The 13,622-nt window shown below is 43.1% G+C and overlaps 1 protein-coding gene across 10 annotated transcripts in view; it reads left to right on the top strand.

The window, feature by feature from the left end:
- Positions 1–13,622, top strand: part of NT5C3A (5'-nucleotidase, cytosolic IIIA) — an 81,276-nt gene that overhangs the window by 39,944 nt on the left and 27,710 nt on the right. For 3 of the 10 annotated variants that reach the window (XM_058183889.1, XM_058183887.1, XM_058183880.1), the window contains exon 2: positions 11,941–12,035. The exons of 2 other annotated variants lie outside the window; for them this stretch is intronic. In XM_058183889.1, the coding sequence (XP_058039872.1) occupies positions 11,946–12,035 (90 nt within the window). In that variant the 5' untranslated portion in view covers positions 11,941–11,945. Of the gene's footprint in view, positions 1–11,472; positions 11,520–11,940; positions 12,048–13,622 lie in introns of those variants that run through there. 5 more of the 10 variants (XM_058183886.1, XM_058183882.1, XM_058183884.1 and 2 more) reach the window with 3 other exon arrangements.

Below are 13,622 nucleotides of genomic sequence, written 5' to 3' on the forward strand. Positions count from 1 at the left end.
CCTCGACTTCAGTGGGAAGGAGTAGAACCTCCACAGCCTGCTTGGCAATGCTTCTTTTTATCAGGTGGCCTCCGCAGGGTGTTCCTTGCCCGGGGTGTGGCTGGAGCCTGGGCTTGTGGGACCAAGGCTGAGCCCAAGCATTTGGAAGCCCACTGGTAGCACTTGATGGTGCCAGATGGTGTGGGAGGCATTGCTGCTGGCGGCTTCATCGGAGTTTGGAGACCCAGAGGCCTTCTCATGGGTTTCTCTATTGTGGGCTTTCTATGAGGGTGAATTTCCAGATCCAAGGCCACAACAATATTGTACCATTCTTGTATGTGTTCCAGTACTCCTCTGATGCCACAAGCATGCCTAAGGTCTGGATCTAGGGCTTCCTTGAAGTAGTGGACTAGTAGGCATTCCGGCCAGTCTCTCAGTTTCCCAGCCAGTCTCTGAAATTCCCAAATCAGCTCCTTGGGGGCCTGGCCGGCTTGCTTCAGCGCCTTAATCTGGGATTTGGCTTCTGGGCCATGTCTTTGAACCAACCTCTGAGCAGTTGGATGAATTGGTCAGCATCATCCAGCTCAGGGGCTTCCTCCTCATGAAGCTCTGCTATGTAGCCCATTGCTTCTCCCTCTTTCATGCCATCCACTGTGGAGGAAATCAATTCCCAATCTGAAGGATATTGATTTCCATATTGGTCGATGTAAGCCCAGACCCAGCTGAGGAAATAGGCTAGTTTCCCTGGAGTCCCGTCAAAAATTGCCATGGGAGGGAGCTGCTGGCGGGGCCAATTGCTGAGCTGGTTGCTGAGCTTGTGCAGGCTGCTAGGCTAGCACTGGCTGCTGGGCTGGAATCTGCTGTGGACCACAGCCGATTGTTGTGGCTACACAGGCATTTGAGCTGGCGGGGGCTCCAAAACCAGTGGCTGGAAGTGCGCCAGTTGATATATGGGTGCGGGCTGCAGGATTGGGGCAGCCACCCACCCCTGGCTGGGGTAAAATGCCCATCTGGAAGAATCTGGTCTGCTGGATATAGTCTGAATGCAGCTACTGGGATAAAGTACTTGATCCCAGTAGCCCCAGTTGCAGTCCTTGCAACACTGTGCCGGGCTGGCTCAGGAAGCTCTGTTGCTGTGCCACTCCGATCCCCACAGTGGTCGTCAATCCAGTAGCTCAGGCCCGGTGCAGGAGGCTGTGGAGCGACCCACTGTGCACTGAATAAAAGGAGATAGACACCCTGCTTGGTGGTGTGGCGGCTTCTTGGTTCGGGAAGGTGAAAGTAGGTTGAGGCAGAGTCCATTTGGGCTGCTTGGCTTCAATGGCTTGAGCAGGGCTGGTCATGCTGAGTTGGCCTAACTGGTCTGGGAGACTGGCCAGCGACTGGCTATGTGATGGCAGTGGGAATCTCCATTCTCTGGCCCGGCATTCTCCATTCGAAGGTTGGGATCTGTTCCGCTCAGCTTCCACCCATTTGTGGTTCCAACAGCATTGCTCCGGTGGCTGCTTCTTGGAGTGGCGCAGTTCCTGCAGCTTCGCCCCACAGGGTTAGATCCGGCTGCACAACTCACTCAGGCACCGGGTCTTTGGGCCAGGCACCCAGCTGGCATTCTCTCTCTGCGGCTTCCTCCACTTCCACCATGGCTTGAGAAAGGAAGTAGATGGTCTCGACAGGAGTCACCCAGCCAGTCCCCATAGAACCCTCCATGGTTTTCTTGGCTTCCTTCATCTTCCCTGAGTCTTCATGCTACCTGGTTTCAGGTTGACGTTCGGGGCTCAGCACCCCAGACAGCACCCAGTATCTGGGGACCTAGTTGAATTTTAAAGGAGATTCGGGTTAAGGTAAGGGTTCCAAGTAACCCTGAACGAAAGAAAACTCTGAGGCTTGAGTTTCTATTTTACTAGAGATGTCATATTGGCACATCTGGGAAAACCTGAATCGAAGAGCTTCCAGGTTTTCCCCACCCAAAGGAAAGATCAAATCCCTGCCCAACACCCACATGTCCATCACATGGTCCAATTCAAGCACCATCCCAACTGGAGAGACCTCCCAATTCCAGTCCAGGTGCACGGCAAGATGTTCTTGACTTTCTGAGAAAGGAAAGTTATTATGACTATGTATCACCCTGGCTCCATACAATCCCCCCTCCCAATTTCCCAGAGTAGTAAATGTGGAAGGCCTGAAGATCCAACAAAAAAGATGGCTTCCAGGCTTGACAATGTATTGGGAATAATGAAAAGATGTTGAAGACGGGCTTCATTCTAAAAAGAACAGAAGGAATTGCAGAGTGGACTGCTTGAAAGATAAAATTTGTGTACATTGCATTCTTGCTTGCAAGCATTCTGCATGTAGCAAATCTGTCAGAGTGTATTTGCAGCGGAGCAGCTGGCTCAAAGACAGCCTAACAGCTTTTCTTTCACGCCAACACCCTCTATTCATTTTGTTGTAAATTTGCAAGGTAACCTGGTTGGTCTGCAAACAGAAGTTATATTGGTTATCTCTTGGACCTTTATCTGATTGTATGTTATTGTAAGGCCCCAGAAGTTTCCTTGAGCCACTAAGATGCCAAAGCGAGTGAGACCTGAGACGAGGCTTGCAAAAAATAACAGCTTTTTATTTTTGGCCAAAGTTAAAAGAGCTGAGTGACAAACTGTTTTCAAAATGTAGGCAAAGCATGTAAGGAATAGCTAAACCTCTGTGAGAATGGCTCCATCACATTTTACCCCTTTACCCAATCAGAGACAAAGGTTTGTTACCAATGTGGGTCTTTATCTTCAAATGTTTCTTTGTTCAAGTCCCTATCTCTGCCGTCTGGATGGGGACGAACAGGCTCCGACTCAACCCATCCAAGACGAAGTGGCTGTGGATGCCGGCGTCCCGGCACAGTCAGCTTACTCCATTGCTCCATTGAATCGTTAGCCCCCAGGGAATCGGTGCGCAATTTAGGCATTCTCCTGGACGCATGCTGTCGTTAGAAGACCATTTGACGGCCGTCGTCAGGGGAGCTTTTTATCAGGTCCGCCTGATCCGCCAATTGCGCCCTTTCCTGGACCGGGACTCATTATGCACGGTCATTCATGCCCTCGTCACTTCCCGTCTGGATTACTGCAATGCTCTCTACATGGGGCTCCCCTTGAGGAGCACCCGGAGGCTCCAACTGGTACAGAATGCAGCCACGCGGGGGATTGAGGGAGCTCCCCATAGCTCCCATGTAACACCTCTCCTGCGCAGGCTGCACTGGTTGCCGATGGTCTTCCGGGTGCGCTTCAAGGTGTTGGTTATCACCTTCAAAGCGCTCCATGGCATTGGACCGGGATATTTACGGGACCGCCTGCTGCTGCCAGTTACCTCCCATTGTCCGGTGCGTCCAGTGTGCTCTCACAGGGAGGGCCTTCTTAGGGTGCCGTCAGCTAGCCAATGTCGGCTGGCGGCCCCCAGGGGAAGAGCGTTCTCTGTGGGGGGCCCGGCTCTATGGAACGAGCTGCCGGTGGGACTCCGTCTTCTCCCTGATCTCTGGACCTTTAAACGCGAGCTCAAGACTTTCTTTTTTCACCAAGCGGGGGTGGCCTGATTGATTTTAATATGGGGGTGTTTAGCGGGTTTTTAACAGGGTTTTAGCTTTTGAAAAAATTTTAGCTAATATTTTAAGTATACAGCGGTCAAATTAGATTTTTAAACTTGTTATTGTCAGCCTCCACTCCAACCTTCGTATCTCTTTGTACTCCTTATATCTAGTTGTAGATAGCATAGGATTGTATTTCTAATGTACATAGTTATTAGATTCAAGTTAAGTAGAGAGAGCCCTTTAAGAGTGTCGGTCTGACATGATTAAGGTGGGAGGGAAGATTGCTATTTTGAATTCTACAGGAATGTTTGGTGCGAACTCTAACGGACATTGCATTCCTGATGTGATTGACAACCAGAGGCCAGCGGAAGAAGATTACCCCGGGACCCCGGGAAGGAGTTGGCATTGGACCAGACCTGATGACCTTTTGGGAAAGGGGAGGGAGGAATAAGGGGATACAGATTGTTAGCCATATTTTGTTTCAGATTCAACTTTGTACCGCTAAGCGCAGCTGCTATCCCGATGTATCTGGTAAAAGTACTTTTCTTTATTTGCAAATGAAGTCAAGGTGAATTGTTTCCTAGATATAATCAGAGGCAGCCTGACATTAAGTTGAATCTCACCAGCATGTCGACAAACCAGGATTTTAGCCAAAATACTGAGGAGGTCGACAGGAAAAAAATGATGGAATGCCAGCCAATTGCTGAACCGGGGGGGGCGTCCGGAGGATTTTCTGCTGACACTTTTAACCCTGAGCTGGAAGATTGTAGAGCTCGGTGGATTGAGCAATTAAAGCTGGAAGAGAAAGGGTGGAAACCAAGCACCGAAGAGCTTCCGTCTGGGGTAACAAAAATAAAAAAAAAAAGGGAAGGAGAGACTTTCAGATTGGAAGGAAGAACAAGAGATAAGGGACAAGCTCCAGTTGGAGGAGGCGTTGCGTCTTTTCCGTGAAGTGAAAGTGAGGCAAGCTGCTCGCCACAGGTATGAATCCCCTATTCAGACCCCCAGGTGGGAGGGAGAAGAGGAGGAAGAAAATACCAAGGGGCCAGCTGGAGGAGATTCCCAGGGCGGAGAGATTTCGGAAGGCCCAGAGCTAGAAAACCCTTACCCAGAGGCAGCTGAATTGGATGGAGATCGCATGCCACCTGCTGACCAAGCGAGGCTGCGCAGGGGAAGGAAAAAGCCAAAAATTCCCCCCATATCAGAGAAATTTGATGGAAATGCCAAGGAGCTGGAACTTTTCCTGGCGATAGTGAATGACCACATGATAGACTGGGGGGAAGATTATTGGTCACAGGCGGCACAAGTTAGAGCTGTGACCCACAACTTGACAGGAAGAGCAGCTGCATGGTTTGTGTCGCTATATACCAACCACTCCCCCTTACTGCAAAACTACGAGCATTTTATTACTGCACTGAGGAGGAGGTTCGAGGACCCCTTGGCAGAGCAGAAGGCCAAAGGCCGAATGAAAACCATCAGGCAAGGGAGGAGACCGGTGGCTGATTACAATCAGGAGTTCAGTGATTTAGTTCCCTTGATGAGAGGATGGTCGGAAGTGACCCCTGTGGACATTTACAAAGATGGTCTGAATGGAGATCTCTATGAATTGTGCCGGGCACGAGCCTCTCCAACCACGTCATACAGCTGGTACACCCTGGCAGCGGAGATGGAAATCGAACTAGTGAAAGACCGTGGCAGAAGACAGCGCACTGGAAGACCATACCCTGCCCATTCTCCTGGAGGCACTTCTAAGGACGTCCCTAGATCGGAGGGTGGGAGACAACGATCGACTGCGTGCTACAGATGTGGAAAAGAAGGCCACCGAGCAGCCGACTGTCGGGTGAAGCTGGTACCTAGGGCGACCCCGGGTGGTGAAAAGGAACCAGTGAAGCCAGCCGCTAAGGCGCGAAAGCCGGCAAAAGTGGGAGAAGGCATCGCCAAGAAGGCCACGCCCATCAGGGAGGAGTGCGAAGCATCGACCAAAACTGATGACAGCAAAACCACGTCAGAATCCGACGAAGATCTTCTGGTGAGTTGGTCACGGGGCCCTTTGGACATTCCAGTCAAACTGCATGTACCCTCTTCGGGTAATAAGGGGGAAATGTTAGCACTATTAGACTCGGGATGTACTAGATGCATGATCAGTCCCGAACTAGTAGAGAAAATGGAACTGAAGCTGAGAACCTTAAGTAGGCCCATAGCCTTTGCTCAATTGGATGGCTCTGTGGCAGGGGGAGGACCCGCCCATTTCGTAACAGAACCCATAGAAATGATAATGGGAGAACATCGAGAGATCCTAAACTTTATAGTAGCCCCAGGGATGGACCAACCCCTGTTGCTAGGTTTGTCGTGGCTACGGAAGTGGAACCCTCGTATCAACTGGAGGACGGGAGTTTTACGTTTCCGTTCTAGGGCACAAAAAGGGGAGAAACGGGAAACCAAGGAGGGATCTACCGTGGCCATGTTTCAAGATACAATGGGGGCAATGATCGAACGGATAGAAGGGGAGGAGAGAATACCTAAGGAATATTGGGATTTGTGAGAAGTCTTTAGTGAGAAAGCATCAGATGTTCTACCTCCCCATAGGCAATGTGCAATAGACATCCTTCCAGGGGTAAAGCTTCCAAAGCCAAAAGCTTACCCCATGACCCAAAAGGAATTGGGGGAGCTACGTAAATTCATAGACAAAAACTTAGAGCGGGGGTTTATCCAGCCGGCTAGGCCTCGTGTGGCTGCACCAATGATGTTCCGAGAAAAGAAAGATGGCTCTTATCGCCTTATAGTTGACTATAGAAATCTTAACGCAGTGTGCGCCGAAAACGTATACCCTATGCCGCTCATGAAAGACATGTTAACACATCTAGCAAAAGGAAAAATTTTCACAAAATTGGACTTACGAGAGGCTTACTACAGAGTTCGTATAAAGGAGGGGGATGAATGGAAAACCGCATTCAATTGCCCCCTAGGGTGTTTTCAGTTTTGAGTTTTACCATTTGGACTGCAGGGAGCGCCCACAGTTTTCATGCAACTGATAAATGAAATACTCCATCAACATTTGTTTAAAGGGGTCCTTGTTTATCTTGATGATATACTTATTTACACAGAAACCATGGATGAACATATTAAACTAGTAAGAGCAGTTCTTAAGAAGTTATTATCTGCAGAACTTTACTGCAAACTGTCCAAATGTGATTTCCATCAAACGAAAATAGACTATCTAGGGTATCGCATATCGGCAGATGGACTAGAAATGGACCCAGAGAAAGTGAAAGCTGTCTTAGAATGGGCCCCCCCACGCACACGCAAACAGTTGCAAAGTTTCCTGGGATTTGCAAACTTTTATCGTCAATTCATCCCTTCTTTTGCTCAAATTGCTCTGCCTATCACCAACCTCTTAAAAACTAAAGGAGATACAAAACCCAAACCATCATTACCCCTTGAATGGACAATGGAATGTCAGGCAGCGTTTGAGAAATTAAAACGATTGTTTGCCGCTGAGCCTATCTTAAAACACCCAGACATGGATGTTCCTTTTGTAATACAAGCTGATGCAAGTGATGTAGCAGTTGGCGCCGTTTTACTTCAAAACAATTCCAATGGCAAACTACAACCCTGTGCTTTCACTTCTCAAAAATTAACTGAAATGGAAAGACGATGGGCTATTTGGGAAAAGGAAGCATTCGCTGTTCACTGGGCTCTTCGCACATGGAGACAATTCTTGGAGGGTTCTAATCATCCTTTTGAAGTTTGGACTGATCACAAAAATTTAGAAGCGCTAAAAACTCCTAGAAGACTTTCTCCCAAACAAGCCCGGTGGGCGCAATATTTTAATCGTTTTAACTTCTCCTTACATTACATTCCGGGAGGTGATTCGGCCAATACTTCCCATTCAACAATTAGCAGCTCCAGCTATAACCCGAAGCCATTCCAAGACCGAGTCATCCCTACCAGATGAGCTAACTAATTTGTTTAAGAAAGCTTTAAAAACTGATGACTGGTTCTTGATGCATTCGCATGAATGCACACTCTGTGATGGACTAGCTTGGATAGGACCGAAACTGTATGTTCCTTTGTCCCTTAGAGAAACCATCCTACAACAATGTCATGATGCCAAAATGGCAGGACATTTTGGATTTGTAAAAACCCTACATCTTCTTAAAAGACAATTTTGGTGGCCAAGTCTGAAAAAAGATATTCAATCATATATCTCAAGTTGCCCTATTTGCGCATCATCTAAAAGGCCTCCAGGAAAACCTCCTAGACTACTTCAAACAGTAGCCCGATCAGGAGCTCCATGGAAAGAAATATCCATGGATTTCATAGTGGAGCTACCCGAAAGTGCTGGCAATACTGTGATTTGGGTAGTAACAGATCTTTTCTCCAAACAAGTTCATTTTATTCCATGTTCAAAGATACCCTCTTCAAAGACTCTGGCGAAGTTGTTTGTGCAACACATTTATAAATTACACGGCGTGCCTGACCGCATCATCTCAGATCGCGGAGTTCAATTCACTTCTCAATTTTGGAAAGAGTTTTTACGATTGATTGGCTCCACCCAAGGATTAAGCTCCTCCCATCATCCTCAGACTAATGGAAGTTGTGAACGCTCTAACTCGGTCCTGGAACAATATTTACGTTGTTACATTAACTACCAACAAGACAATTGGGCAGACCTACTACCTTTCTCTGAAGTCACTTACAATAACTCAATTCATAGTAGCACAGGATTTACTCCTTTTAAAATAGCTTCAGGCCAAGATTTTGTCCCCATTTCAGAACTTCCCAAGGAGAAAACCACGGTTTCCTCCTTATCAGATTGGATAGAGCAAATACAAAGCACATGGAAAATGACTCGCAAGGCGATCGATGACGCTCACCATGCACACAAAAAACAAGCAGATAAAAAACGATCCTCTGAGAACAAATACCAAGTTGGTGATAAGGTTTATCTCTCCACCAAATATTTACAAACCACTCAAAAATCTAAAAAACTAGGACCTAAGTATGTGGGACCTTTCCCCATAGTGAAAATCATCAACCCTGTGACTGTACAACTAGAATTACCAAAAACACTTAGAAGAATTCATCCCGTGTTCCATGTTAGTTTATTGAAACCAGAACACACATCCACTTTCCGTGCTGATCATGTACCCCCTCCTATACCAATTCTCATTGAGGGCGAACAACATTTTGAAGTAAAAGAAGTTTTGGATTCCAGAAAACATAGAAATAAGATTCAATATCTTATTGCTTGGAAGCACTTCCCTTTATCCCAAGCCAAATGGGTGAACAAGGAAGATGTTCGTGCTTCAGAAAAAATAGCTCAATTCTATAAAAAATATCCTGACAAACCCTAACCTTTCTTTTTTCTTTCTAGGACTGACGTCCTTGTTGCAGGAGGGCCGAATGTCAGCCTCCACTCCAACCTTCATATCTCTTTGTACTCCTTATATCTAGTTGTAGATAGCATAGGATTGTATTTCTAATGTACATAGTTATTAGATTCAAGTTAAGTAGAGAGAGCCCTTTAAGAGTGTCGGTCTGACATGATTAAGGTGGGAGGGGAGATTGCTATTTTGAATTCTACAGGAATGTTTGGCGCGAACTCTAACGGACATTGCATTCCTGATGTGATTGACAACCAGAGGCCAGCGGAAGAAGATTACCCCGGGACCCCGGGAAGGAGTTGGCATTGGACCAGACCTGATGACCTTTTGGGAAAGGGGAGGGAGGAATAAGGGGATACAGATTGTTAGCCATATTTTGTTTCAGATTCAACTTTGTACCGCTAAGCGCAGCTGCTATCCCGATTATCTGGTAAAAGTACTTCTCTTTATTTGCGAATGAAGTCAAGGTGAATTCTTTCCTAGATATAATCAGAGGCAGCCTGACAGTTATTGTATTTTAATTTGTTTTGTATTTTTGTTGTTTTATTTGCTGTACACCGCCCTGAGTCTTCGGAGAAGGGCGGTATAAAAATATGAATAAATAAATAAATAATAAATAAATAAATAAATAAATAAATAAATAAATTACTTTATTTATGAATTTATGAATATAAAGCTCTCTGTGTGTGGTGGGGATGTTTTCCTCCCTCCCGCCACATTGTTTATTTAGCAGAGTGCTTTCAGGTAACTCCCTGCTGTAGTACTATCTATGAGGCAGGAAACTCCCTATTCTGGTTCCTTCATCTATGGGGCCTGATATTCCTGGGTAACAGTTTCTTCTATATTTCCAAGGTGGTGCCTAGCTTTGAAGCCAAGAGTAGAAGCGAGACACAGAAGCAAGATAACAAGCTTTGCATTAATACCAACCTAGTAAGCTAGAATTAGTTCCTAACAATTAATTTCTGACAGTATACAATAATATGAGCAGAAGCCAATACCAAAGCTTAATTCCTAATAAGTATATCATATTAGAAGCAAACAGCAAATATTGGTTTGATCACTATGCTCCTTCATTATTTTCTTTATAAGTATTCTTTTGGTCAGGTTTTTGATAGAGAGAAAAGGGCCTGCTCTAGTTTCAGTTTCTGAATTAGCCACCCCATGTCTATCACTCAGTGTCCATCTGAGTCCTTCTGCAATATTTGGGTGACTCTTAATAAACTTTGCAAAAGATTCTTTCAAGCAGTCAACCTTATTTATGACAGTTGATAAAAATTCATAGATTGAATATACAGTTTGAGTTGTAAGCAAACATTGTTTGGAAAGGAAATGTTACATTTTCCCTTTTAAAATTTGTTACATTCCCATCCTGTGCAAGCAAAGTGGTTGATGAGCAGTCCACAGAGTTCCAAGGAGTTTCTGTGAGAGAAGAAAAATGTTCTACATGATGTTTGCTTTCAAGTCGGTTTATAAGTCCCATTCTAATGAGTCACATAAATTAGATCTATCTGGTAACGAGATTGCAGTTGAGTTACTTACTGGAGCAGACTGTCTTTGCAGTATAATCTTCCATTTTCTGTTGCTTCAATGCAGTGGTGAAATCTAAATTTTTTTATTACCGGTTCTGTATGCATGGCTTGGTGGGCATGGTGTGGCTTGGTGGGTGTGACGGGAAGGATACTGCAAAATCCCTATTCCCTCTCCACTCTTGAGGGAAGGATATCGCAAAATCTCAAGTCCCACCCCACTCTGGGGCCAGCCAGAGGTGGTATTTGCTGGTTCTGCAAACTACGCAAAATTTCCATTACTGGTTCTCCAGAACCTGCTGGATTTCACCCCTGCTTCAATAGCTTGAATGAATTCTGTACTGCAGAGTGCGCATGCTGCCTCTTTCTCCTTTTCTCCATTCTTAAAAACCCTGGCTTGTAGTATTGTTAGAATGTAACTAAAACAAATTGGTAACCTCTCCAATATATGTGCTTCTATAAAAAGTCAGATATGGGTTAAAAATACAAAGTTAAAAAAACCCCACCTTTTTATTTGTTTTTGTTTTTTATTTATTTGGAAGAGTTCTTTACAGCTGTTGCTGCCTGTTCACCATCTTAACTCCCCATCTGATTCACTTTTATAGACTTATGATCTGTAGAATATAATGAAAAGTGTATAATCCAAAATCTTCCCATCTATTGCCTGTTCTTTTTCTTCAAAAATTACCTTTTTTTTGTTTGGTTTGTAACTACCATTCAGATTTTTGCCTTCAATATTTCAGATCACTTGTGTTACAAACGTCTTCCCCCTCCCCCACTTTCCTGCTCTACCTATCTATGAGACTGTTTTGTTTGGGCTTCTGTTGTCAGTATCCCAGTAGATCATCTATCAATCTAACACGCTAGATTGTTGAACCATGCCTTCCTGATATACGTCACAAGGCTTTGGGGATTTTTTGGCCAGGGATTAGTCAAGCTACTTTTGGAAACGCCCTCAACTGCACCTTGTGGTGTTATATTAGTAGTTACTGAGCTGAAAAATTCTTTTCACTGCTGCAGCTGCGCTTTTCACAAGCCTCTCTTGGTGAATTGTAAATAGAGGTATTGTTTTCAAGTTATTACTGTATGAATCAGTTTTGTGCTGTTTTTTACCTTTATCTAACAGCTTGTCTTAAATTCTGAATACTAAACAGAAGAGTTCTGTTCTCCTTAACAGAGAAACAATTTATATTGTGCTATATTTTTTTATCCTAAAAAAAAATAAGTACTGTAGAATTGCAAGCTAATTTTGTGCTCCAATATAAATTTCCTGGAAGTGAAGTATATATTTGTTTCTGAGTAAACATATATAAAACTGTTCTGGTAGTGTTTTAAAAACATGGACTATTGAAATATTAATAAAACTCATAAACTGGAGCTATTCCGATAAATGTATGTTTACCATGTTTATGGAGACTAATTCTAAAGATTGGATAATATAGCAGATCATTTCCTAAGCAATTGGCTTGATTTTTGTTGGCAGCCTGTATGCAAGCCCTGCATCTCTGGAGTCTGCTTGTCACCTGTGCAGTTGCAGTAGGAAAAGATCAAGAACCGAAGAAGCAAGGGTGCCTTAAGGTCAGCGCACAGGTACCTTCTTTTAAAAAAATGAAGAAAAATTCGGACAAGCCTCTTATCCTAAAATTACTAGACTTCAGCATATTCTTACGTGCATGGCAGATACACGGTTACAAATCTAGAGTTTGGTTATATAAGTTAATATGCTAAAAAGTTCTTTTAAATGTGAGAGTTTTCTTCAGAAAAATCCAAAACACTTAGCAAGACTCTTTCTTTTTGATATAAATGCATCCTTTCATTCAATAATAATGTCTAGGGTATAAAATCCATCCAAAAAAATCCATCCAAAAGGAAAGGAAAGGAAAGGAAGGGAAGGGAAGGGACCTTTGAGGTCTTCTAGTCCAGCCTCCTACTCAAGCAGGAGAACCTATACCATTTCAGATTAGATTAGACCAGTTTAGATTGGTTTGCACTTATGAACTTGACAACTGAATCTGAACTATATTTTATATCTTATATGTGTATGATTAGCAAATAAATATTTATGGTACTTTAAAGTAATGGAACTGCATTCTTCTCCCCAAAATAATTTAATATGCTAACAAACAGAAAATTTAAAGAACAATTCTGAATATAAACTACTAGAACATAAATTTTCCAAATTTATGATCAAGGCTTATGAAACCTAATTGGGTGGTTATTTTACTTTTTTTTTCTTTGCCAGTTTATGTTTTGGTGTAAAAATGGAACCATGTTAAAATTATAGATTTTTCATAGTGTTTTGTAGCTAGAAAGAGATTCTTAAATGAGATGTTTATTACATTTTTATATTTAAATGTTATCACTGAAGGAAATTAATCTTTTAATAGTTTTTGTTATTGGAATAAATAAACATGAACCTTGTATTTCCTGTACATTATAGAGTTTTTGATCAATTTGAAAACTGAATAGATCTGAGATTTCAGTTCTGATCATATTTCCTTAAAGATGGAAATATAATCTGAAAGTTAAATAGGCTTTATTAAAAGTAAATGTCTTTGTGCTTTACCATGGTTTCCAATATTTCCAATAGGCCTGGAATAATTGAAATTTAAACAGGATACTAGGACAAGCAATTGATTAAAAGTCGTTTACCTTTGTAACATTTTCTTTTTAAGACAGTGCAAAATGTCTATATGGCAGATACTATTTGGTATCTGTTTGAGTATTGAGAGTATGGTGTCTATTTGAGTATTGAAAGTTCATAGTGGGAAAAGGTGTGGTAGAAATCGAACAAATAAATAAGGTAGTTCAGCAGTTCTTAGAAGTATGCAAAAAAAAAGTCATTTATTCCTTTTTCTTATTTCCTACTCTGCTCTTACCAATGATAATAAAACTACTAGCAAAAGAGTCAGGAGCACAATTTTATTCCATCTTTTTCTCTGCTACCTAGCAGCATTCCAGAATTCTGATATGCAGTTGTAAATATAAATAATTATGCTTCATATTTATATTAATAAGATGTGGTCTCATTTTTCTGACATTCCTTCTGTTTTATAGTAAGTTGTATATGAAGGTGTTTTCATTCACATTTTTAAAGAAGAGGAAAAGTCTAAGTGTATTTCTTTATTATATTTACTAGAAATAAAATATGATTCAATTTTCATA

This window comes from Ahaetulla prasina, chromosome 4 (genome assembly GCF_028640845.1).
Source record: "Ahaetulla prasina isolate Xishuangbanna chromosome 4, ASM2864084v1, whole genome shotgun sequence".
Classification (NCBI taxonomy): domain Eukaryota; kingdom Metazoa; phylum Chordata; class Lepidosauria; order Squamata; family Colubridae; genus Ahaetulla; species Ahaetulla prasina.